Here is a 26,275-nt window from a genome sequence, read left to right as displayed (position 1 = left end):
CTCTTCTCTGCACTGCCTCCAGCACTTTCATTTCTGTACGGGAGACCGTATTTAATGTGTGATCTGACCAGAGCACTACAAAGTTTGATCATTGCTTCCTCTGACTTGTATTCTACTTTTTTGGCTGTGTTGTTCAACATCTTACTGGCTTTGTTGATTTTTCTGCATTTGTTGGACATGTTTAGCATAGAATCTACTAAGACGCCTAGGTCTCTTTCAGTTTCATCCTTAGCTATTTCAACGCCATTCATGAAATATGCGTTTCATTTTAGTTTTCCTTATGCATAGCACTGTTGTTTATACCCACTTAGGTATTTTGTCCAACTTATTCTGTAATTTCTGTGCTGCCTCCTTCAATTACACTAGCTGCAAGGTACAGAACAATGAAAACCCAGTAGAGGAGTTGTTGGGTTGGGGTGGTGATAATGATTGGGGTGCCTCAGGGCTTGGTATTGTTCCCAATCTACTGGTACCTTCCTAGTGTCTATTGATTCCCTCATAATTGTTAGCATTTCGCAACTCTCTTCCCAAGTGTTTCTTGGCACTCTGCGATACATGCCATCTGTCCCTGAGGAGTTCATTTTGTTTTGAGCCCATTTAGCCTGTCTGGGACTTTATTTATAGTGAAGTCACTGATAAATAATACCCTATTGTTTCACAGAAACCAAGATTCTGACACCTATTGATCAACCTTTGTCCGCTAGAACAGAAATGTACAACCCTGCCTTGCGGAAACTGCTCACAGAAACCATCATTAACCCTGTGTATACTGTTACTAGTTCTAAGAAATTTAAATCAATAATCTAATAGACAAAAACACACTTTTGTTACAGGTGCATTATGCCTTAGAATAACCATAGTTTGGGATATTTTGATCATAAACTAGAAAATGGTGATAGACTAGCTACTAATACGTGCTCATCAAACTGACCCTTCATTAGTGTACTGTAGGCCAAAAAATAAAATTGAAATGGGTTTGAGGAAATAAAAAGGTACAACAGGACGTCTTTTTTTTATATTGTAATAGATTAGCGAACCATTGCTTGTGCGGTTCATATGTCTTTTACCAGTGACTTTGCCAGCTTCTAGTCCTGCTGACTACTTATAAACAGCTATCGCGTACAAAAATGATGGATCTGAATTCAATGAGTTAAGATTTAAAAAAAAAAATTAACTCTATACAAGTCAATCTCATTCACAACTGCATTTGAAAACTTGCAAAATAAAGGTCATTTTCATTGAAACAATTAGCAGTGCGTTCGGACTTTCACTGTTTTTTGCTCCACTTGCAATTTAAACAGTAATGACCTTAATATGTAGTGTGCCATCTCTACATATTTTATCTAAGCAGTTCCAACTGGTTTGAACCTGGTGATGGAAATAGGAATCCTTCCTCCCTGAGCTGCCAGAGCAGGAAGCCTGGCTCTCTAAATTCCCTCTACTGTTTTAAGAGACAAACCTTCCGATATTGATTGGATACATCAAACCAACTGTGTGCAGATGCATTTATGTTGAAAGGTGGTGTGTATAGCAGTGTGTTCAGAACAGATATGTTAGCCGATCTCGTGTGGCATTGCTCATGGTGAGTCTGAGAATACACGGTTTTATAATTGTAGTAGTGTTGATGTAGGGGATAACTTGAGGGTCACTGATTCAATGAATAAGTCAAATTTCATTTTTATTAACTGTAGTGAGATTTTTACAGTAACAACAACTTGCATTTATATAGTGCCTTTATCATAGTAAAATGTCCCACAGTACTTGTTACTGGTGCTTTGGATTTAAGCTCCACAACTCCGCATTATTCTGTGAAAATAATGGCTGGCCCATCTTTTCCAAAATGGGAATTTACCTTTCTGTAAATTTGTCATCCATTGGGGTATAGATCCAGAAATCTCATTTTATAGCTGCTCAAGAATAACGTCAGTTTGGTTAATTTGAAACTAGTTACTCCAAGGAACCGTATGAATGATGCAAGTTGAATGGGTAAAAATGGATTTAGTTCATTTCAAATGAATCCATTAGGTTTTTGTCAGTGACCGACTTGATGGAGCAAGTATTAAATATATATATCCTGCTTAAAATTCCATGTGAGGCATTACCTTTTGGCATACCAGTTTTGTGGATGATTGCATTAAGTGACATTTGAATATTTCATCAATCACATTTTGATTACTGTGATAAGAGCAGAAATGAACTCAACAATATAACCACTTAATGAGTAATCTGCAGTGAATCGTTTCATTTTTAACAATTTAAAATGTTTTTGTTTGACTTAAAGTTAATTGTGACAAGTATTGTCCTCAAATTTAATATCTGAGTGACTGCTGTCAACAAACCGGAAGCTGCGCAGAAGCATTCTGCGCATAAATGTCAGGTCCCAAATATGGAAAAGTAACTTTCACCGCAATCGGCAGAGGTGCTGATGGCGATAAGCACGCTTGGCGAGAGTGCAATGAAACTCAAGTTGACAACATTCTAATATCGCCTTCAAGTCACATTTCCTCGTTAAATTATACTGGACGTTTTAGCAGTTCATTCTGATTAATTAATCACACCGCTGCTGCTGCTCTCCTCGTGTTCCTTCTCTGCCCTCCCTCTTGTTTTCCTCCCCTGTCTTTTGTCTAGCACTGCTCCCCCCCCCCCCTCTTTCTCAATGATCCTTTTCCCAGCCGATTAAATCCCAACATCCTGCGCCTGCATTCTGTTCACCAGCCGTGTGTTCAGAGGACCTGATAGCGATAAATACACACCGTGAGAGTGCAATAAAACTCCAAAATTGACAACATCCTAATATCGCCTTCAAGTCACATTACAGACCTCACAATACCTGAAATTTCCACCCCTCGCCTTTCTCTCTAATCTGTGGGAAGCCCGGCAAGAACCAACAAAAAAAACCACTGGAACTGTGCACGAGCAACTACTTCCGGTTCATTGGCAGCAGTCATGTCCATTTATTATAATTGATGCAACTCACAATACCAGGTTCTGCACACATGCTGTTAATGGCGGATTTAGGGGGAATGTGGGCAGCTCTCGGAAGTGGCCTTGCTATGGGAAGCAAGGGGCGTACGAGACTATCTTGAGAACATGAAGCTCTGTGTTGAACTAGGAGTCTTTCCTCATCCTGTGAGTTTTTTGCTTTTTCCAAAAGACTTGGATAATTTTTTGTATGAAAATGTGGAAACTAGAATAATGAACTTTTGAACAGTTTATGAGGAAATTTTTCTGTTAAAGAAAATTTATGCACATCAGCAAACTCAAATAATGCATTAACTGCTAAAATGTAAGAACTGGCTGACGATGGGAAAAGAAGTGAGAAGATGATGCTTGACACCCCAAAATGGACAATGGATTGTTGGGGGAAAGATTGATGGGTGGGAATGTGGTGGGGCAGGGGCACCTGATGACTCAAAAGGGACCAAAAGTAATTTGTGCCCTTGTTGCTGGACCCTGCCCTGCAATACTGCCAGACCCCCTCTTCCCAGTCCTCGTAGACCCTAGGGTTCTTTTTCCAAGTATTCATAAAATCCTATACAATGTCCAATGTTCCCAGAGCCCCCCTACTGGACCCCATGGGGGAAGGACCACATAAAACATTGTCAGACCCTGAAATCCCATCCCAATTCTGCTAAGTCTCTGGTCCCTTTTTCAGTGCTCCCAAATCTCTGGGCCATCCCCAATGCTGATAGATCAGTATCTCCCATCATACTATTTTTTTTTTAATGGTTACAGCACTGAAGAAGGCCATTCGGCCCGTCGAACCCGTGCTGACTCTCAGCTAGTCCCACTCTCCTGTCCTTTCCCTGTAGCCCTGCAAATTTCTTTTCTTCCGCTGCTTATCCATCTCCCTTTTGAAAGATAAGATTGAGTCTGTCTCCACCACCCTTTCAGTCTGCATTCCATATCTTAACCACTCGCTGCATTTAAAAAAAAAGTTTTTTCTTACGTCGCCTTTGGTTCTTTTGCCAATCACCTTAAATCTGTGTCCTCTGGTTCTCGACCCTTCTGCCAATGGGAACAGTTCCTCTCTACTGTCTAGATCCCTCATGATTTTGAACACCTCTATCAAATCTCCTCAATCTTCTCTGCTCCAAGGAGAACAACCCCAGCTGCTCCAATCTATCAATGTAACTGAAGTCCCTCATTCCTGGAATCCGTCTCTTAAATTTTTTCTGCACCTTCTCTCAGGCCTTCACATCCTTCCTAAAGTGTGGTGCCCAGAATTGGACACAGTACTCCAGTTGGGGCCAAACCAGTGTTTTATACAGGTTCTTCATAATTTCCACACTTTTTTTGTATTCTATACCTCCTATTTATGAAGCCCAGAATCCCGTAAGCCTTTTTAACTGCAAAGATTACTACCTTTTGAGGTCCTGCTTTTTAATCTCTTTCCTAGCTCCCTAACATCTGCCTGCAGGACCTCATCCCTCTTTCCACCGATTGTCGTTGGTTCCAATATGGACCACAACCTCTGGCTGTTCACCCCCCCGCCCCCCCCCCCCCCCCCCTCGGAATGTTCTGCAGCCACTCAGTTACATCCTTGACCCTGGCACCAGGGAGGGAACATACCATCCTGGAGTCAAGCCTGCGGCTGCAGAAACACCTGTCTGCTCCCCTATCTATTGAATCCCCTACCACTATTGCTCTCGCACTCTTCTTTCTTCACCCCCACCCAATACAGCTGAGTCACCCGTGGTGCCACGGGTTTGGCTTCTGGCTGTACTCCCCAGAGGAATCATTGGCCTCACCAGTACTCTGAACCGAATACTGGTTGGAGAGCAAGATGCACTCTGGACTCCTGCACTACCTGCATGATCTTCCTTTTCTGTCAGTCGGTCACCCATTCCTTTTCTGCCTGCACACTCTTTATCTGTGGGGTGACCACCTCCTGAAACGTGCTATCCACGAAGCTCTCAACCTCGTGGATGCACCACAGTGACGCCAGCTGCTGCTCAAGCTCTGAAACCCAGAGCTTGAGCTCCTCCAGCTGACGACACCTCCTGCATGTGTGGTTGTCCAGGACACTGGAAGCGTCCTGGATTTTCCACATGACACAGGATGTGCATTCCACGGGACTGAGCTGCCCTGCATTCCTCTATTTAATAGGCTATTAACTAACTTGCAGAAACTTGAGACTAAAATGTATCGGATTCAAGTTATTTATATAGTATAACAGTTACTAATTTAATATAGTATTACCCTTACTAATCTCCAAGTTTCTGCTTAATTCCTAGCCAGCTATTTAATCCTGGCCCCTAACTTGAAGAGCAAAAAAAAACCAATGTGACCTTTACCAACCAATCAGTTACCAGCTATCCTGTGATGTCACTCCTGGGTTTTTTCTTTTTTCCTCTCTGTTCCCGACTGTCTGGCGTAATGCGTCTATTCTTAAAACCCCGAATCAACTTGAGCAACGCTACAGAACTTCAGCTAATATCAATGTTTGTAATAAGGTTTGCCATGAAGCATGCCCTGATTGTAAGTGTCACGCTTGCTTTCTTTTTCTGTCATGCTATTTCAGTCAACAGAGTACACACAACTTCTTGTTCTTCAGATAGTCCTGTACCCCCTTTCTTCCCATTTTTCTATTTATTACATTGAGCTGCAAGTCACTCCTCCTATTTGAGAATCCGAGCTTGGTGGTACTGATCCATTGATTATATCACGTCATCAACTTGGGGAGGGTGGTGGGGGAAGAATTAGAGAATGTGTTTGAAGAGGAAATGGGACTAAGTCTCCCCTCGCAACTTGCTGCTGTCGGACTACCCCTTCCCCAATCAATAGTCTTATTTTCTCTACCTGACTTAAAACATCTGAGCTGACCAACAACTGTAGCCAATAGCTTCCTGCCAGATCCTCTGTGCTCGCTGGCCACCCATCTGGTGGTCAACTGGCACAGGTGATTAGGGTAGGAGGATAATGAGGTTGGTGGGGAGACGACAATAACAAAAAAAACTTGTAATTATATAGCACCTGGAAAAAGTCCCTGAGGGCTTTGTGCATAGATGAGGCTGATGGAGATCTTGGGTCTGACAATGGAGGGTCACCGGGGGAGACTGGGTGAGCAGGCTGGTACATGAGACCAGTAATGGGAGAGGGGGGGAAAGGAAGACACGCTGGTAAAGTGGGTCGATCAGAATTTCCTCCTCCATGATAACTACCAAACTACAGAATTAATGATTGTGATTATGCTGCAGATTTTCCAAACAATGAATTTGAAATTAATGTGTAAACAAATGGGCTACTCCATGTTTGTACTTGTAAGGTATTTAAATTACGAGTGATACCAGTACAGAATCTGTGATTTTAGACTAGTATGAAGTTCATGTTGGCATACTGTTAACAGTCCACTATGCAATGCTGTTCTTCTGCCAGCACACCTGGTGCTTCCACTGCCATCTTACACTGCTGTTCAGCTGGATTTTAAGTTACAAACTTAGGGATATAAATGTTTTCCTGTGTAACAGTGCCATCTGTGCCTTCCTCGTTGGCAGTACTCTCGCCTGAGTCACGTCATGGGTTCAAGTTCCACTCCAAGACTTGAACACAACCTAGGCTGCCATCTCTGCAGTACTTGAGGGAGTGCTGCACTGTTGGAGCTGCCATCTTTCAGATGAGGCATTAAATTGAGGCCATGTCTGCCCCCTCAGGTGGACATAAAAGATCCCATGGTAATATTTGAATAGCAGGGGAGTTTTCCTGATGTCCTGGCCAAAATTTATCTCTCAACCAACGCCTAGAACAGATGATCTGGCCATTTATTTCACTGCTGTTTGTGGGAGCTGCTTGTGCACAAATTAGCTGCCATGTTTCCTACATTGCAACAGTGAGTACACTTCGAAAGTGCTTTACTGGCTGTGAAGTGCTTTAGGATATCCTGAGGTTGCAAAAGATGCTATATAAATGCAAGTCTTTTTGTTTTTAATTCCAAGTACATAGTTGTTGATCTCAACAATATCTGGAGTTTAAGTAAAGCCTGAGTAATTGTTGTGGAAACTTAAATAATTCTACATTTCCTGTATTGCTCATGATTTGTATGATTGAGATTATAATGTTTACTTTTTAGTTACCACCAGACATTTATTGACAAGTCTGTAAACCGATTGCAGTTGCAAGGGTTGATGTTCTTTGTGAAGTGTTTTATGATCTTGTATCCTGTTATTACTACAGTATTCAAAATATATATTAATGATCTAGACGAGGGAACTAGATGTAATATCTCCAAGTTTGCAGACGACACAAAGCTGGGTGGGCGTGTGTGCTGTGAGGAGGATGCAGAGAAACTCCAGTACGATTTGAACAGATTGGGCAGATGCAGTATAATGTGGATAAATGCGAGGTTATCCACTTTGGTGGCAAAAACAGGAAGGCAGATTATTATCTGAACGGCAATAGATTGGGAAAAGGGGAAGTGCAACGAGACCTGGGTGTCCTTGTGCACCAGTCGCTGAAGGTAAGCATGCAGGTGCAGCAGGCAGTTAAGAAGGCAAATGGTATGTTGGCCTTCATAGCGAGAGGATTCGAGTACAGGAGCAAGGATGTCTTGCTGCAGTTGTACAGGGCCTTGGTGAGACCACACCTTGAGTATTGTGTGCAGTTTTGGTCGCCTTATCTGAGGAAGGATGTTCTTGCCATGGAGGGAGCGCAGCGAAGATTCACCAGACTGACACCTGGGATGGCAGGAATGACGTATGAGGAGAGATTGGGTCAATTGGGCTTATATTCGCTGGAGTTTAGATGAATGAGAGGGGATCTCATTGAAACTTATAAAATTCTAACAAGACTAGACAGACTAGATGCAGGAAGGCTGTTCCCGATGGCGGGGGAGTCCAGAACCAGGGGTCACAGTCTAAGGATAAGGGGTAAGCCATTTAGGACTGATGAGGAGGAATTTCTTCACCGAGAGTGGTGAACCTGTGGAATTCTCTACCACAGAAGACAGTTGAGGCCAATTCATTAAATATATTCAAGAAGGAGTTAGATATATTTCTTAAGGCTAAGAGGATCAAGGGGTATGGGGAGAAAGCAGGGACAGGGTACTGAATTTGGATGATCAACCATGATCGCATTGAATGGTGGAGCAGGCTCGAGGGGCCGAATGGCCTACTCCTGCTCCTATCTTCTATGTTTCTATTAAGATATGAGGCAGTGGTTATTAGTTGCATGTCCTTTTACAATGTGTTGTGATTAGGGAGGATAAATTGCATCAAACTTCTGTTTGGTGTATGTCATAATTTGATTATTTAAAATTGCTCATTCTAACTGCTCTTAAGATCCTCCTCATATCACAAAAATAAGTCCAAATTCTGAACAGGGAGAAGCAACATGACCAAAGGAATCCTTAGCCTTCATATGGAAAGGAATATTTGCGCAAACATCACCTATTTTCTCCTGTTGTTGATAGAATGGTCACTCCCTATTACTTTTCCTGTGGAAAATTTGTTTTACATACACTTTGTGCAAATGGATTGGATTTCCTTACAGTTGGATTGGAGGAAAAGGGTGTACCCACATGGATTGAACTGCCATGCCAGACTTATTTCAGAGGTGCTTTTGAGCCACAGTCTATTGCACCAGGGATTTAGATGCCCCTGGCTTTGAACTAGCCAACAGGATGATTGCAGTAACAACAAACTTGCAACCCCACTTGGAAAAATAAGCGACCGAGTTATGTTCTCTTTTTTTATTTGTGGACCAATAGGGAGTTATCTCAGAAGATACTCTGGTGAGGCACTACTTTCTACATTTTGAGCAATTACCTTAGTTCAAGGGAATTGTATGTACAAACTTAGGGAGTCTTGGACCAGCGCAGCCATTCTGTCAAATGAAGTAAATTTCACTCCAGCCCAATAGACCGTTCATTAAGACTGGAACAAAAGGAATGTTACTCTAGCTGCTCCATGGCCCCAAACTTCTTGGGCCTTTGACTTTTTTTTTTGGAGCTGAGACTCAATTAGATTTAAAAATAAAAAAAAATAAATAAAAATTGGGTGCCTAAAGTAAAAATGGAAGATTGTCAAGATGCAGTAGACCTTAAAGATGCTTATTACTATGTCGGTTATAACCAATGCAAGTTGTGGTAAACCACTTTTATTGTTCACTATCGTTACACTATGGTTATCACTGTTTATATCGTTACACTATGGTTATCACTGTTTACACTGTTGTATCACCACACAAGGTCACCTCTTGTCACGTTATACCTGGGCTGACCACAGCTGACTCCGCCCATGGCTCCGCCTGCTTGCCCAGGTATAAAGGTGGTCGACTGGCTGGTATTCCTCCTTGTTGGACCCGATCACCCACGAGGGTGGGCTCTGTTATTTAGCCAATAAAAACCTATAGTTACTATCTTAACTCGTCGCTTTTCATTGGATGAATTGATAGGTATATCAATTTTATTGGCTAAATTTTGAAATGAGTGGATCGGAGCAGCCAAACGGCCAGCTACAACAGCCACAGCAGCCGGCCTGGCTGCGAGCCCTCCGACCGCCGTACCTGGATCTAAACCCACAGGCAGCGAACTCGGCCCTCGACTTCGAACACTGGCTGAGCTGTTTCGAATCCTACCTGGGAGAATCCGGCGTGCCTCCGGGATCCAAACTAAGAGTTCTGACCGCCCAGGTGAGCCCTAAAGTATTTGCATTCATCCGGGACCTTGCTACATACGAGGACGCCCTCAACCTGCTGAAAGAGCAGTACCGGAGCCCGGTAAATTCTATGTATGCCAGACATCTCCTAAGATCCCGCTCGCAACAGCCAGGAGAGTCTGTAGATGAATTTTTACGGGCGCTACAAACACTCGGCAGGGACTGTGACTTTAAAGCTGTAACGGCTGCAGAAAATACTGAAGAGAATATCCGCGATGCCTTCGTGAAAGGCCTTCGGTCTGACTACTAACGGCAAAGACTGCTCGAATCAAAGGACCTCGACCTGAATACAACTGCAGCCCTCGCTCGCTCTCTGGAAGTGGCCCATCGGGACCTCGAGGCGTACTCCAGGTACTGTGCTGCGCGACCCTGGGACTCGGGCCCGACCCCGGCCGCAATACCCCTCGCACCGCCGCCTCTGGGACCTACCTCAGCGTCGGCGTCCCAGAACCGATCGGGACCGCCACCCCCGGTACCGGCTGCGACATCGGAGCCCCGCGATCGGGCCGCCGGCTGCTTCTTCTGTGGCCAGGCGAAACACCCGAGGACGCGCTGCCCTGCAAGAAACGCGACTTGCTCCGACTGCCACAAAAAAGGCCACTTCGCAAAGGCCTGCAGGGGGAGAGCCACAGACGCCAGCAGTGCCTCATGCGAGTTGTGGGGGCGGCCATCTTTGATCAAGGCCACCGACGCCAGCAATGCCTCGTGAGTTGCGGGGGTGGCCATCTTCTCCGCCATTTTATTCAACGTCATGGGCGCCGCCATTTTGTCCACCACACTCGACCGCCACCTTGTCTCCAGACCCGACCACCGCCTCACCCGCAGACTACAGCAGCTCGCTCAGCCATACACTAGCCTCCGTCACACTGGACCAAGCTCGCCCGCATCACCTGTCCAAGTCCATGATTGACATCAAAGTAAACGGCCACGCCCTGCCTGTTCGACAGCGGAAGCGCGGAGAGTTTCATCCATCCAGACACGGTGAGCCACTACTCCCTCACTGTCCGGCCAACGCGCAACCGGATCTCGATGGCGTCGAGGTCCCATTCTACAGACATCAGCGGCTACTGTGTTGTGACCCTGTCGGTTAGGGGCACGGAGTATAAAAATTTTAAACTCCTCGTCCTGCCCCAGCTCTGCGCTGCTGTCCTACTAGGGCTGGACTTCCAATCCCACCTTCAAAGTGTCACTTTGGCATACGGTGGACCCCTCCCCCCACTCAGTCGACAACCAGCAGCCTTTAAACCGCCCACCGCGTACCACCTGCGGCCTATCCACCCTCAAGGTCCCGCCCCCCTCCCTGTTTGCTAACCTCACCCGCGACTGTAAACCCGTCGCCACCAAGAGCAGGCGGTACAGCGCCGGGGACAGAGCTTTTATTAGCTCGGAGGTGCAGCGCCTCCTGAAGGAGGGCATCATCGAGAGGAGTAACAGCCCCTGGCGTGCCCAGGTCGTAGTCGTTAAGACCGGCAATAAAAACCGCCTGGTCATCGACTACAGCCAAACCATAAACCGGTACACCCAGCTGGACGCATACCCCCTCTCCCGCATATCTGATATGGTCAATCAGATTGCACAGTACCGGGTATTCTCCACCATCGACCTTAAGTCGGCCTATCACCAACTCCCTATCCGCCCTGAGGACCGCCAGTATACCGCCTTCGAGGCGAATGGCCGCCTCTACCACTTCCTTAGGGTTCCCTTCGGCGTCACCAATGGGGTTTTGGTCTTCCAAAGGGAGATGGACCGGATGGTTGACCAGAACGGGCTGCAGGCCACGTTCCCTTATCTAGATAACGTCACCATCTGCGGCCGCGACCGGCAGGACCACGATGTTAATCTGGAGAAATTCCTCCGTACGGCCGAACGGCTGAACCTCACTTACAATAAGGAGAAATGTGTGTTTAACACCTCGCGCCTTGCCATCCTCGGCTGCGTAGTAGAGAACGGAGTCATCGGCCCCGACCCCGAAAGAATGCGCCCCCTCATGGAGCTTCCCCTCCCCCACTGTCCAAAGGCGCTAAAGAGAACCCTGGGGCTCTTTGCCTACTATGCCCAATGGGTGCCAAATTATGCGGACAAAGCCAGACCCCTCATGAAGTCCACCTCCTTCCCCCTGACGTCAGAAGCGTGCGCAGCCTTCTCCCTCATAAAGGGAGACATTGCTAAGGCCACAATGCACGCGGTGGATGAGTCTATCCCTTTCCAAGTGGAGAGCGATGCATCCGACTTCGCCCTAGCTGCAACCCTTAACCAGGCGGGGAGACCTGTGGCCTTCTTCTCAAGGACCCTCCAGGGCCCTGAGATCCGACACTCTTCGGTCGAGAAGGAGGCCCAGGCGATCGTGGAGGCAGTATGACGCTGGAGGCATTACCTGGCAGGCAAACGATTTACCCTCCTCACCGACCAGCGTTCGGTCGCTTTTATGTTTAATAACAAGCTGAGGGGCAAAATCAAGAATGACAAGATCTTGAGGTGGAGAATTGAGCTCTCCACCTACGATTACGATATCTTGTACCGGCCTGGTAAACTGAACGAACCCCCAGATGCTCTATCACGAAGTACATCCGCCAACGTGCAAACTGATAGACTGCAGACCCTCCACAACGACCTCTGCCACCCCGGGGTCACCAGACTTTACCACTTCATTAAGGCCCGCAACCTGCCCTACTCCATCGAGGAGGTCAGGACCATGACCAGGAACTGCCAAACCTGTGCCGAATGCAAACCGCATTTCTTTAGGCCGGACAGAGCAAGCCTGATCAAGGCCACCCGCCCCTTCGAGCGCTTGAGCATCGATTTTAAGGGGCCTCTCCCGTCCTCTGACCGTAATGTGTACTTCCTCAACATCATTGATGAGTACTCCCGTTTCCCCTTTGCCTTCCCCTGCCCAGACATGACCAGTACCACGGTCATCAAATGCCTGAACGACCTCTTCGCCTTGTTTGGGTTCCCGAACTATATACATAGCGACCGGGGCTCATCCTTCATGAGCGAGGAACTTCGCCAGTTCCTACTAGCGAGAGGTATTGCTGCAAGCAGGACCACCAGCTACAACCCCCGAGGGAACGGCCAGGTGGAAAGAGAGAACACGACTGTCTGGAAGGCCGTTCTCTTAGCCTTGAAGTCTAAGGGCCTGCCAACCTCTCGCTGGCAGGAAGTCCTCCCGGCAGCGCTGCATTCCATCCGGTCACTGCTTTGCACGGCCATTAACGCCACCCCCCATGAACGAATGTTTGTTTTCCCCAGGAAGTCGACTACGGGAACCTCGCTACCAACATGGCTGACTTCTCCCGGGCCCGTCTTGCTGCGAAAGCACGTGAGGGCCCATAAAACGGACCCCCTGGTCGAGAGGGTGGACCTCCTGCACGCCAACCCCCAGTACGCCTATGTGGCATACCCAGACGGGCAGGAGGACACAGTCTCCTTACGAGACCTTGCACCCTCGGGCACCCCTGAGACACCACCGTTACCCCCCACCACCCCCCCAAATCCAGCCCAGGTAGACGGCATGCCGGAACCCCACGAGCCTTCGCCGACCACGCAGACACCAGCATTAACATCGGATACTGCACCACCACCGCCGCTGCTGCGCCGATCAGAAAGACTTACGAGGCCTCCGGACAGACTGACATACCCGAACTGGTAGTACACTTCACCCCGCCGGACTCCAATCTAAACAAGGGGTGAATGTGGTAAACCACTTTTATCGTTCACTATCGTTATCACTGTTTATATCTTTACACTATGGTTATCACTGTTTACACTGTTGTATCACTACACAAGGTCACCTCTTGTCACGCTGTTATACCTGGGCTGACCACAGCTGACTCCGCCCATGGCTCCGCCTGCTTGCCCAGGTGTAAAGGTGGTCGACTGGCTGGTATTCCTCCTTGTTGGACCCGATCACCCACGAGGGTGGGCTCTGTTATTTAGCCAATAAAAACCTATAGTTACTATCTTAACTCGTCGCTTTTCATTGGATGAATTGATAGGTATATCACAAGTGTTCCTGTATTTCAGTGTTTTACATTTCTTGTGAACTGCAAGAAGTTGAATTGGAGCTGATGCAGTATTTTGTGTTCATGGGTGCTGTTTTTCAAATGTCTCTGGTATAAGTCTCCTTTTCAACAGACTACATCCTTGTGCTCCAAAGTTAGGTGCTATTTCCTCTTAGATGGAATAAGAATTATAATAAGAAATTGGGTGGTGGATGGGCAAGCCTACTGTATTTTCTCCTTTTAGACAAATGTTTGAATCTAATCATGGGATGAAAATTTCTTTGCCAGCTATAAAAATTGGAAGTGAAATAGGTTTTGGCACTTTCAACCCCATTTCTAGTGGGTTCCAGTCCATAACCAAAACTACTCGTAATTTAATATGAATTGGCAATTTTACTTAAGCAATGAGGATGCTTCGTGTGGGAACAGAACATAGTGCCAATGGAGAAGGAACGTCAATCTGTTCTGTAGCTCATTTAGGATTACTTGATGCTGATGCTGGTTGTCAAAATGGAACAGTATTCTCTTACCCCAGCCTCATCTTGATCAGCACAACAATTGTAAAACATTTTTGAAATAAAGAACTGAAGGTTACTTTCTATATTTGATCGCTAAAGTCAACAGTGCCCGAGTGTGTGTTATGACACTGGAACAGATTCTGAGTATTTGGAGTATAGTTTACACAAACATCTGGATCTCGGATATTGCATTACAGCCTTGTTACACATATATCTTTGGTTCTGCTACTAAAAGCTGCCATTATAATTGCCATGTTTTGAAGTGTGGTTGCAATTCACTTGGCTAAAACAGGGGTATCTAAGGGTTTTTAGACAAAATATTAGTATGAGGAATAACAATCCTTTGTTTTTAATCTTGCTCCACATTCTCCATGTACTGAATTTTGCCATTTTATTTCTCCCTATATTGATTATGACACACAGACATTCATCACTGTTGGATTACCTGCTAGAGCCATAAATTTTGTTTATCTTGATAGGAAATTATTTTGATTTGTCCACTTAATTCAGTTAGAATTATTCACCCTAATTATACCTTGTCTAAAATCCTCCCAGAGAGCTTCACGAATGCCTATAATGCCAGTTATTTAGCATTCTGTTCAGTTTCCCTGTTTGGCACACTTACAACAATTTCATCTTTAGTACTAGGAGTTGACACCTGCAGGAAAGAATTTTCTACAGGATTGCAGGCTGATCTTTCTTTCAGGCCAAGTTGCAAAAGTGTGGGAAAATACTGTACCCAAGCTAAATTGAAATGGCTAAACTATGATGGTCGTAGAACTTTTGTTTGGATAAAGATGGTGATAGTCTGCTGGCAAATGTACCAGGCAGAGCTGTTCTACCAAAGGACTTCCTAGGTTTAGTCTTTGAGTATCGTTACTCAAACCCCGCCGCCCCCAATAGTTTTCTAGATCAATGTTTTGTAGCAAAAGACGGTATACAACACAGTCATTGTTTGTGCCAGCTGTCTTGCTTGGCTGAGGTCTTCAAGCAGACCAATACCCCAAGGTATTGAAGATGCCCTTTTTCAATTGCGGTCACTTGGGCCACATCAGCAGAACCTTAAGACTGCCTTTCAGGTGACTTCAAGTAGCTAACCAAATCTTTCACTAAATTTGTATGTCCATTTTAGTCCCGAGTCAGATTCCTGCAGTATGAGGAGGATGCTGAATGAGAACAAGTAGCAGATTATCTAATGTTATTCTCCATATGCCAAGATCTATTCAGATTCTTGGATCCCGCTTTAGGAATGCATTGTTTATAGCTATATACATCAATCTTATGTAATATTGATTTATATGTGCATTGTTTTTCTACCACAGTTCAAATAATTAATGTGTTCTTTCAGGGAGATATACGAAGATATGGAAAATGTAGTGTATGTACCTTTAAGACAGAACTACTTTTACAGCTCCTGTATACTGTGGTACCGGCAGTGACCACACCTGTATATAAGCCTTGAGCAGGCATCTGTACTGTTAGTTTTTAGACTACCCTCATCCAGTAAACACCTGTTGATTGTTGATCTGCAGTCTCCGTCTAGTTATTGAAGAACACCATACTTTAAGATTCACGGATTCAACAGTGGCGACGAGGTCGATTCGAATCTACCTGCAACTCTGCATTTCCTCCCAAGGATTCGCTCTGGGAGGACAGTGGAAGAAAGCCGAGGCCAGAAGCACGGGCATCGACCACGAGCAACCGCCCAGTCATCCGGCAGAGAGTGAACATCGCAGGGAAGGCTGTTGAGAGCTGGGCTCGGTTCTCCAGCCATGACGATCCCAGCAACAGACTGGCAACAGGTACAGCGCAGACCCTTCCCGGACAGCGGTGGCTGGAGCCGACCGACGGCACAGAAAAGGCCGAGCAGCGTCGACTGGGTAAGAGAGAGGGTAAAGCGCACAGGGCGCAGCCGGGGGTTGAAGACCGAGCGGCGCTGACGGAAAACAAAAAGAGAGAGGGTAAAGCACAGCCGGGGTTCAGGACCGAGCGGCGGCAACGAGAGGTGCACAGGAGAACGCGCAGAGCGCAGCCAGGGCTCAAGGGCTGAGCAGCGTCCGCGGGGGAAAGAAAGGAAGTGCGGGAGAAGCCATTTGAGCCGCGGAGAAGAAGGGAGAGTGCGGGAGACGCCATTTTTGAAGCCGCAGCGGAGAAGGGGGGAAAGCGCGGGAGACGCCATTTTGAGCCAGCGGAGAAGAAGGGAGAGCGCGGGAGACACCATTTTAGACAGTCTAACCACACCCAGGGATGCCGAAGAGTGGCAGTGTCACAGCGTTTGACAATGAAGTCGAAGATTGGGCGACATGTGGAACGCATTGAGGTGTACTGCAAGGTGAATGAAGTGCCAGATGCCAGGAAAGCACTGGTTTTGTTGAATTCCATGGGTGCAAAAACGTATGGCTTACTGCGAAACCTAAACCCCAGAGAAGCCAGTGGATAAGGATTTTGAAAGCATAGTGGAAATCCTACAGGACCACTTAAACCCCACACCACTGCTGATAGCAGAAAGATTTAAGTTCCACAAAAGGAACCAGCATAAAGACGAAAGTAATGCTGAGTATTTAATGGAACTGCGCAAGCTATCGAAACACTGCCAGTTTGGAATGGGACTAGCAGATACGTTAAGGGACAAGTTTGTGTGTGGGCTTCAAAGTGAAGGAACCCAGAAACGGCTTCTACCAGAAAAGGATCTTATGCTGGACAAGGCTTTCAGCATGGCAGTATCACACGAAGCAGCCGCACGGGGTGCTGCAGAGATACAACGGAGACCGCAAGAATATGGCACCAATGAAATGTCATATGGAGCAGGGAAGTGTTATCGCTGCGGCAGAACAACACACGACCAGAAGGATTGTTGGTTCAAGGACCAAGTGTGCAGACAGTGTGGAAAAGCAGGACGCCTAGCAAGAGTCTGCACGTCAGGGAAGAAAACCAGCAGCAAGAAATCTCCACAGGAGAAGTACAAAAAGGTACATAAGGTGATGGACAGTAGTTCAGACAAACAGAAAAGTGATAGACTTTGGAAGCAAGGAGCTGGGTTGTCTGAAACTACATAATGTAATCAAAATGGAGGATCACCAGACTATCTGGGTCACGCTCAAGATAGACGGAGTCCAAGTGAAAATGGAATTGGACACAGGATCAGCCCTAACAGTCATAAACCGAAGGGACTACAAGCGGCTATTCTCACATATACCCTTGAAAGCTACAGAGATTGTCTTGAAGACGTACACGGGGCAAAAAGTCTACCCCAAAGGAAAAATAAGGATGAACGTGATATACAACGGCCGGGAAATACCAAAAATGGACCTATATGTATTGCCAGATGGAGGACCACCACTACTAGGACATGAATGGATCCGGAAGATACAATTGGATTGGCATTCCATACAGGCACTGAAGGTTGAGGCCAAAAAGGATGACGACGTCACACATGGACGACTGTCAAAAATGCTAACTGACGCACAAGAAGTGTTCCAGGAGGGACTTGGAACACTAAAAGGCATAACAGCGACGATTAAAATAGAGGAAAATGCAAGCCCAAAGTTTTTTAAGGCCAGACCGGTGCCTTATGCGATCCGACCAGCCGTCGAAGCAGCGCTGGAAGGTTTGGAACGTTCAGGAGTACTGTCCAAAGTGGACTGGAGCGAGTGGGCTACACCCATCGTTCCTGTAATGAAGAGGTCGTTGAGTAATACGCCTGGGGAACCAAAGAAGGTCTGCATCTGTGGGGATTTTAAGGTGACAGTGAACCCAGTCCTTCACACTGTACAATATCCGCTTCCACAGATTGAAGATATTTTCGCCTCGCTATCTGGAGGGAAACGCTTCACTAAGATTGATCTGGCCCAGGCGTACCTGCAAATGGAGGTAGAAGAAGCCTCGAAACAATACCTCCCGATCAACACTCTCAAAGGTCTCTACCAATACAACCGGCTGGTGTTCGGGGTAGCATCGGCTCCGGCTATTTGGCAAAGGGCAATGGATCAAGTCCTGCAAGGGATTCTAGGGACCCAGTGTTATTTGGACGACATCCTGGTCACGGGCGAAAATGACTGATCACCTTGCCAACCTGGAGAAGGTGCTCACTAGATTGAAGGAATATGGGCTACGAGCTAATCGCCACAAGTGAGTTTTTCCAGAAGCAGATCTCGTATTGTGGCCACGTTATTGATGAAGAGGGGTTACATAAGTCCCCTGAAAAGATTGAGGCAGTAGTCAAGGCTCCAGCACCGGAAAATGTGTCACAACTGAGGTCGTTCCTCGGGCTGGTGAACTACTACCATAAGTTCTTACCAAATTTGTCTACAGTATTACACCCACTGAATACCCTACTGCAAACGGGGGTACCATGGAAGTGGAATGACAAATGCAAACGAGCTTTCCAGAAGTGCAAAGAATTGATCACATCAAAAGAGGTGTTGGCCCATTTCAACCCAGCACTACCAATTTGGTTGGCATGTGATGCATCACCCTATGGTATTGGAGCGGTGCTGTCGCACAAATTCCCAGACGGGTTGGAGAGGCCAGTAGCTTTTGTGTCTCGGTCACTAACCTCAGCCGAGCGCAACTACGCCCAGATTGACAGGGAGGCCCTCAGCCTAGTATGGGGAGTAAAAAAATTCAACCACTATCTGCATGGGCAGAAGTTCACCTTGCTGACTGACCACCAAGCACTTGTCCCCATCTTTAATCCAAAGAAGGGCGTTCCGGTGATGACTGCGCAACGGCTACAAAGATGGTCCCTTTTTCTAGGGGCGAACCAATATGAAATCGAGTATAAGGGCACGAAACAGCATGGAAACGCTGATGGGCTATCACGCCTGCCACTGCCTACTGTGGAGGAAGCACCAACAGTGGACCCTGTCGAAATATTTTATTTGTCGATAATTGAACGCTTGCCAGTAACTAACGCGGATATAGAGAAGGAGACCCGAAATGATCCGACACTGTCTCCGGTATATGATTTGACGGTGAAGGGATGGCCAACACATGGCGACTCACTGTTGCCAGCATTCTCACCCAGAAGAGAACCGCTTTCAGTATGCCAGGGGACAGTGATGTGTGGATCCCGAGTGGTAATTCCACCCAAGTTAAGGGAGAGAGTGCTCAATGAGCTTCACGAAGGCCATTTGGGAGGGGTGAAAATGAAAAGCCTTGCTAGGGCTTATGTGTGGTGGCCGGGGATCGATCAGCAAATCGAGGACCTGACAAAGAGCTGCTCAGGATGCCAGAAGGTCCAAAATGCACCACCACATGCCCCTCTACACCCATGGGAGTGGCCCTCCTCTCCATGGCAACGGGTGCATATTGATTTTGCTGGTCCATTCATGGACTCAATGTTCTTAATAACCGTGGATGCGCACTCTAAATGGCCTGAGGTGATCAAAATGTCCTCCACCACCACGGAGAAAATGATTGCAGTCCTACGGACCATATTTGCCAGGAACGGCTTGCCAGAGCAGATTTGCTCTGATAACGGACCACAGTTTGTGTCCGAAGAGTTTCGGAAATTTATGAGAAGGAATTGGGTAAGGCATTACACATCCGCCCCGTATCATCCAGCCACAAATGGATTGGCGGAGAGGTTCGTACAAACCTTTAAAAAGGCAGTAAGGGCCATGTGCGATGATGACGTTCCACTACAGCATAAGGTGGACAATTTCCTGTTAGCCTACAGAAATGCGACACATGCAGTCACCAACCAGACCCCGGCCATGATGTTCTTTAACCGAAGGTTGAGATCTCGTCTGGATTTGCTCAGCCCAAATGTGCGAAGAAATGTTGAGGATAAGCAATTCCAGCACATCAATGAGAAACCGACAAGGAGCTTCAATGTAGGACAACCAGTCTTGGCCCGTGACTACCGAACAGAGAAATGGCAACCCGGAACGATATGCACACGGCAGGGGCCACTAATGTACACAGTGGATGTTGGGGAGAACATTGTGAGACGCCATGTCGACCAGATCCTAGCGTCACAGGAACGAGTCAACCCCATGTCTCGCGTACCTGGGGATGAACCCGACATACCGGTAGCATCTACCCCAGAAACGGTAGCCGCGGAAACTGATGAACTAACTGACGACGGGGCCAGAATCGCCTCCGCACCAAGAACAAGACACTCAGGAAAGGCGCTATCCAGAAAGGATCAGGAAGCCACCCCAAAGACTGAATCTATAAATGGACTATTTCAGTTAAATGTGCATGTTAAAGTGTTAACTGTTATTTGAATGTTATGGTACTGTTAATCTAAAAGGGGAGATATTGTAGTGTATGTACCTTTTAAGAGAGAACTACTTTTACAGCTCCTGTATACTGTAGTACCGGCAGTGACCACACCTGTATGTAAGCCTTGAGCAGGCATCTGTACTGTTAGTTTTTAGACTACCCTCATCCAGTAAACACCTGTTGATTGTTGATCTGCAGTCTCCGTCTAGTTATTGAAGAACACCATACTTTAAGATTCACGGATTCAACAGAAAAGGAGACTTAATTGGATAATATTATGAATTCCTTGGAGGGGGCTGCATCCATAATTCCTTTTGTTGATAACCTGCTCCTGACTTCATTACAGCCTTGGTCCAAACATGGACAAAGGAGCTGAATTCCAGAGGTGAGATGAGAGTGATGGCCCTTGACATCAAGGCAGCATTTGACCAAGTGTGGCATGAAGGAGCCCTAGTAAAACTGAAATCATTGGAAATCGGGGGGGAAAACTCTCCACTGGTTGGAGTCATACCTAGCACAAAGGAAAATGGTTGTGGTGATTGAAGGTCAATCATCAAAGCCCCAGGACATCGCTGCAGGAGTTCTTCAGGGCAGTGTCCTAGGCCCAACCATTGTCAGCTGCTTCATCAATGACCAACATAAGGTCAGAAATGGGGATGTTCGCTGATGACTGCAGTGTTCATTGCAATTCACATCTCCTCATATAATGAAGCAGTCTATGCCCGCATGCAACAAGACCTGGACGACGTTCAGGTAACATTCACACCACAGACGTGCCAGGCAATGACTGTCTCCAACAAGCGAGCGTCTAACCACCGCCCCTTGACATTCAATGGCATTACCATTGCTGACTCCCACACCGTCCACATCCTGGGGGTCACCATTGACCAGAAACTTAACTGGACCAGCCACATAAATACTGTGGCAACAAGAGCAGGTTAGTGACCAGGTACTCTGTGGCGAGTGTCTCACCACCTGACTCCCCAAAGCCTTTCAACCATCTACAAGGCACAAGTACTCTCCACTTGCCTGGATGAGTGCAGCGCCAACATCACTCAAGAAGCTTGACACCATCCAGAACAAAGCAGCCTGCTTGATTGGCACCCCATCTACCATCTTAAACATTCACTCCCTCCAGCACCGGCGTATCGTGGCTGCAGTGTGTATCATCTACAAGATGCACTGCAGCAACTCGCCAGGGCTGCTTCGGCAGTACTTCCCAAACCCGCGACCTCTTCCACCTAGAAGGACATGGGGATGGGCAGCAGGCGCATGGGAACACCACCATCTCCAAGTTCCCCTCCAAGTCGCACACCATTCTGACTTAGAAGTATATTGCCGATCCTTCATCGTTGCTGGGTCAAAATCCTGGAACTCCCTCCCTAACAGCACTGTGGGAGTACCTTCACCACACGGACTGCAGCTGTTCAAGAAGGCGGCTCACCACCATCTTCTCGAGGGCAATTAGGGATGGGTAATAAACGCTGGCTTTGCTAGCGACGCCCACATCCCATAAGATAATTTGAATAAATCAAAGACACTACCTTAGGGAATCTTGCCATTGGTTTTTTAAATATGTATTAGCGTTTTAGCTGTGTATTTAGCATGTTACATAATATTTTCATGGTATCTTCATGAAGCCAATTTATTTTCCCTTTTCATCCAACAGCATAATCTGATATTGTATCTCGTTTGTAATGTTAATTTTACAGTTAATGAACTACAGACAAAAAATATTCAATTGTTTTGCAACTGTACCAGTCATCTGTGGATTTGATTTGATTTGACAGGTGGTGTCTGGAGCAACTTATTCTGCTTGATGGCTCATTATCTACATAGCTGATGTTTTAATTTAGTAATTAGCTGCTCCATTCTTTAACATCTAACGCATCATTTTATGTGTGGGGAATTTCTTTTGGATATGCATCATTTCATTCAGATGGCTGTCTGGTTTTTTAAAAACTTGCCAGAGCAGTTTAGGATTAAATGATACTTAAAAATTGCATTACTTTGATTCTTCAGCCGCCACAGTAGAATACAAGTCAGAGGAAGTAGTGATCAAACATGTGGCGCTCTGACCAGACCACACCTTGAATACTGTGTCCACTTCTAGTCACTGAGAAACAAGGGAGACATTCAGGTGCTGGAAACAGTTCAGAGAAAAGCCATGAACCTACCACTAGTGTCTGTGTCATGAGGAAGGATTGGAGAAACTTGGGCTGTTAAGCCTGGTAATGAGGTGTTGGAGAGGTGATTTATTTTTTGTTCTCCGATGTGGGCTACGCCAGCAAAGCCTTATTTACTGAGGTATGTGATACTTAAGTGAAAGCATAAGGTAAATTTGGAATGCTACTTTAAATTAAATTGTGGGAGTAGGAAAAGATGAAGGGATAATTACTAGTCCTAGCCCCTACCCCGGATCGGGCGTATTTCTCAAGACGTTCACTTTCAACTAAAGTTTGAGGTAGCTGAATCCTAAAGATGCTTAATTGGGTCTAAAGGTCTGGGCTATCTCTCCCTAAATGAAAGGAACAACCCGTGAATGTTGCCGTCCTCCAGATAGCACTTTTAATAAGTTTAGCTAGACTGTAACATTCCGGATATTATGAGGGTCTGGAAAACTCCCTCAGAATTCTGCAACTCCTCACCAAAGAGTTTGCGAGTTTTTGATACAGAAGTCTTGTGAGACAATTCTAAAAATATATAGATTTATTAAAGAACCGACATGCAATTTACAGTTGGTGAGTCAATCGCAACATTAACAGTTCCAAAAAGAGAGAACTTACAATCAGAGAATCTTACTTTTAAATCTTAACTTCACTACAGTGTTACAGTTCTTATTGTTCTACAGGATATCCACCAAAATCAAATACCTTTGATCCCCGAGATACAAAGAGTTGGAAACGTAGAGTCGCCTCTAAAGCCGAGAATCGCTTTGCCCGATTAAAGCGAGTCTGTTATCCCATTTGAGAGTTCAATATTTATACCCTTTTCCAGTGGTATTTCCTTTAAGGTTTTCTGCTGATGCAAGCTAATTATCTCGTCATTTTTCTGCCTATTTCTGCAACTCTTACTGCCACCTCAGCCAGACTCGTGTCTCATCTAGATGTTCTTAAGTTTACCATATAAAAAACGGTGTGACGGCAGGTGTTCCTTACTTTGTCATCTTTACGAGGGCAGATGTTCCTTTATGTACTTATTTATGAAGTGTAAATTAGAACACCTTATCCAGGGTGAACCATTGTTTTTGTTCCCAAAGGTCAGCCTGTCGGAGCCCTTCACCTTCTGTTTCAATAAGGTTATTTATTCAGGGTCAGCAACTGTCTTATCTCAATAGCCAGAATGCTTTCACAGCTATTTCATAGTTAGGTTTCTAAATTTCCAAACCCAGTTTGTCATGTTTTAATAAAGCCAGAATTCATTCTTAAGATGATGTATTTTTCTGAATCAGTTATATGGCTTATTCCTTCACAAAGAGGACACAGTTTAAATTAGTAAAAGGAAAATGTAGGACTGATATCAGGAGACCAATATTGGAAAAGAAGTCTAGATAGAGTAGTGTAGGAGAAAACCCTTTAAGGAACAATTAAATGCTGCAATGGGGGTCTGTATGTTTTGTCTGGATGGCATTCCTTATCTGAAATTATCTTTTGATCTAGTAATCTTTAACACATTGCCTCCCAATAAATGGTGTTGGCAGGGATGAATAATTAAGTATGTTGATTTCATGTGCATAATCCTATTATCTACTTTTGCATCTGATATGGTTCAGTGTCTCTAATAGTATTAGGCCTGAAGAGCTGAATGGCCTGTTCCTGTATTTATATTCCTAATTATACAAACTGACTTAAAACTTCTCGGAGCCTTTTTACAGAAATCTTGTCTACCATTGAATGATGGGATATGGTTTTGTACCTGTAAGGAGAGTTCCTGATCTCAGCTGTGATATTTTTGGGATGCACCTGGAGTGTTGGTATGCCTGAAAAGTTGCACAAAATTAGATGAGTTGTCATATGGCACCCTAGTACACATAATAACTGATCAAAGCGAGGTTTGGTGGTAGGTTGCTCAGAGAATTAAACAGGGTTAACGTTTCAGGTCTGTTTCTTCACGGATGCTTGCTGAGTATTTCCAGCATTTTCTGTTATTTCAGATTTCCAGCATCCGCAGTATTTTGCTATTATATTGCTCAGAGAATTATTTGGAGACAAAAATTATACTAGCTGAGAAGATTTTTTTTTAGTGGTCAAGCCTAGCCTATTTGGTTAATAGTGGTCAGTGTAATAGTATTTTAGACTGGGATATAGGATATTTTGAGAGGGGAAGCGAGCACAGCATGAGACAACTTAAGATAGTGATTTCCTGTCTTGTGTGTTTTCTTTTCAGTACATTAATAGAGGGAACCTCGAACAGTTGTTGGACAGCAACGATCATCTGGCCTGGCCTGTCAGGGTCAAAATAGCGTATGACCTTGCCCGTGGGCTCAGCTATCTTCACTCAAAGGGTGTCTTTCATCGGGACCTGACTTCTAAGGTACAGTATATGGAGAGAGAAATCAAAAATTAATGCTATTTTTTTTCTTAGGATGTTGTTTCAATCTTGTCACTTGGGCAAATGGATAAGTAACTTGTATTAAGTGTATTCCAAAATGATTTACAAACTAATGGAGCAAAAGCACTTGATAGACAATACACTTTTGTCAAACATCAAATACATATTTGTTGAGCACGCTAGTAGTTAAGTCTTGCTCGATCTGGGGAAATCATGTGGCTGGCATTTGTGCATACAGAATTATCATGAAGTTGCAGATGGGTGATACTGCATTTGATGATGTACTCCAACATTGTATAAAACTCTAGGCGTTGTTGCATGACTACATTTTTCTCCAGCTAAAAAAAAAAAGTGTTCTAGCTCCTCACATTGCCCCTCTGGAAGAATTGGGAAAAACCTCTGGGTTTTTCCTTCGGAGTAGTTTAGATTAGATCATCCGTTACAGCTTTATAAGGACATAAGAAATAGGAGCAGGAGCAGGCAATACGGCCCTTCGGGCCTCCTCCGCCATTCAATAAGATCATGACTGATCTTTGACCTCAACTCCACTTCCCCATCCAATCCTGATATTCCTTGGTATCCAAAAATCTATTGATCTCGGCCTTGAATAAACTCAATGACTGAGCATCCACAGCCCTCTAGGATAGAGAATTCCAAAGATTCACAACCCCGAGAGAAGAAATTCCTCCTCATCTCAGTCTTAAATGGTCGACCTCTTATCCTGAGACTATGCCCCCTAGTTCTGGACACTCCAGCCAGGGGAAACAGCCTCTCAGCATCTACCCTGTCAGTCCCCCTCAGAATCTTGTATGTTTCAATCAGATCACCCCTCATTCTTCTAAACTCCAGTGAGTATAGGCCTATTCTTCTCAATTTTTCCTCATAGGACAACCCTCATCCCAGGAATCAATCTGGTGATTCATTGCACCGCCTCTGTATTACAACAGTGACTCCAGAAGTACTTCATTGGCTGTAAAGTGCTTTGAGACGTCCGGTGGTCGTGAAAGGCGCTATATAAAAGCAACTTTTTTTCTTTTTTTTTCTCTAAGGCATGTATATTCTTCCTTGGGTACGTACGGAGACCAAAACTGTACACAGTACATCAGGTGTGGTCTCACCAATTGCATCAAGACTTCCTTACTCTTGTATTCTAACCCCTTGCAATAAAGGCCAATATACCATTTGCCTTCCTAACTTCTTGCTGTACCTGCATGTTAGCTTTCTGTGTTTCGTGTACAAGGGCACCATATCCCTCTGAACACAGACGTTTAATAGTTCTCGCCATTTAAAAAGTATTCTATTTTTCTATTCTGCCTACCAA

General features: G+C 45.5%; 1 protein-coding gene across 3 annotated transcripts in view; it reads left to right on the top strand.

Annotated features, from left to right (window-relative positions):
* Positions 1-26,275, top strand: part of tesk2 (testis associated actin remodelling kinase 2) — a 117,574-nt gene that overhangs the window by 65,440 nt on the left and 25,859 nt on the right. For all 3 annotated transcript variants that reach the window (XM_085983051.1, XM_085983049.1, XM_085983050.1), the window contains one exon: positions 24,790-24,936. In XM_085983051.1, coding sequence (XP_085839177.1) covers positions 24,790-24,936 — 147 coding nt within the window. The remainder of the gene's footprint in view (positions 1-24,789; positions 24,937-26,275) is intronic.

This window comes from Somniosus microcephalus, chromosome 3 (genome assembly GCF_052327205.1).
Source record: "Somniosus microcephalus isolate GS21.2 chromosome 3, FLI_Smic_1.0, whole genome shotgun sequence".
NCBI lineage: Eukaryota > Metazoa > Chordata > Chondrichthyes > Squaliformes > Somniosidae > Somniosus > Somniosus microcephalus.
The sequence above is the reverse complement of the archived record's forward strand: the minus strand, read 5'-3'. Positions and strand labels throughout refer to the sequence as shown.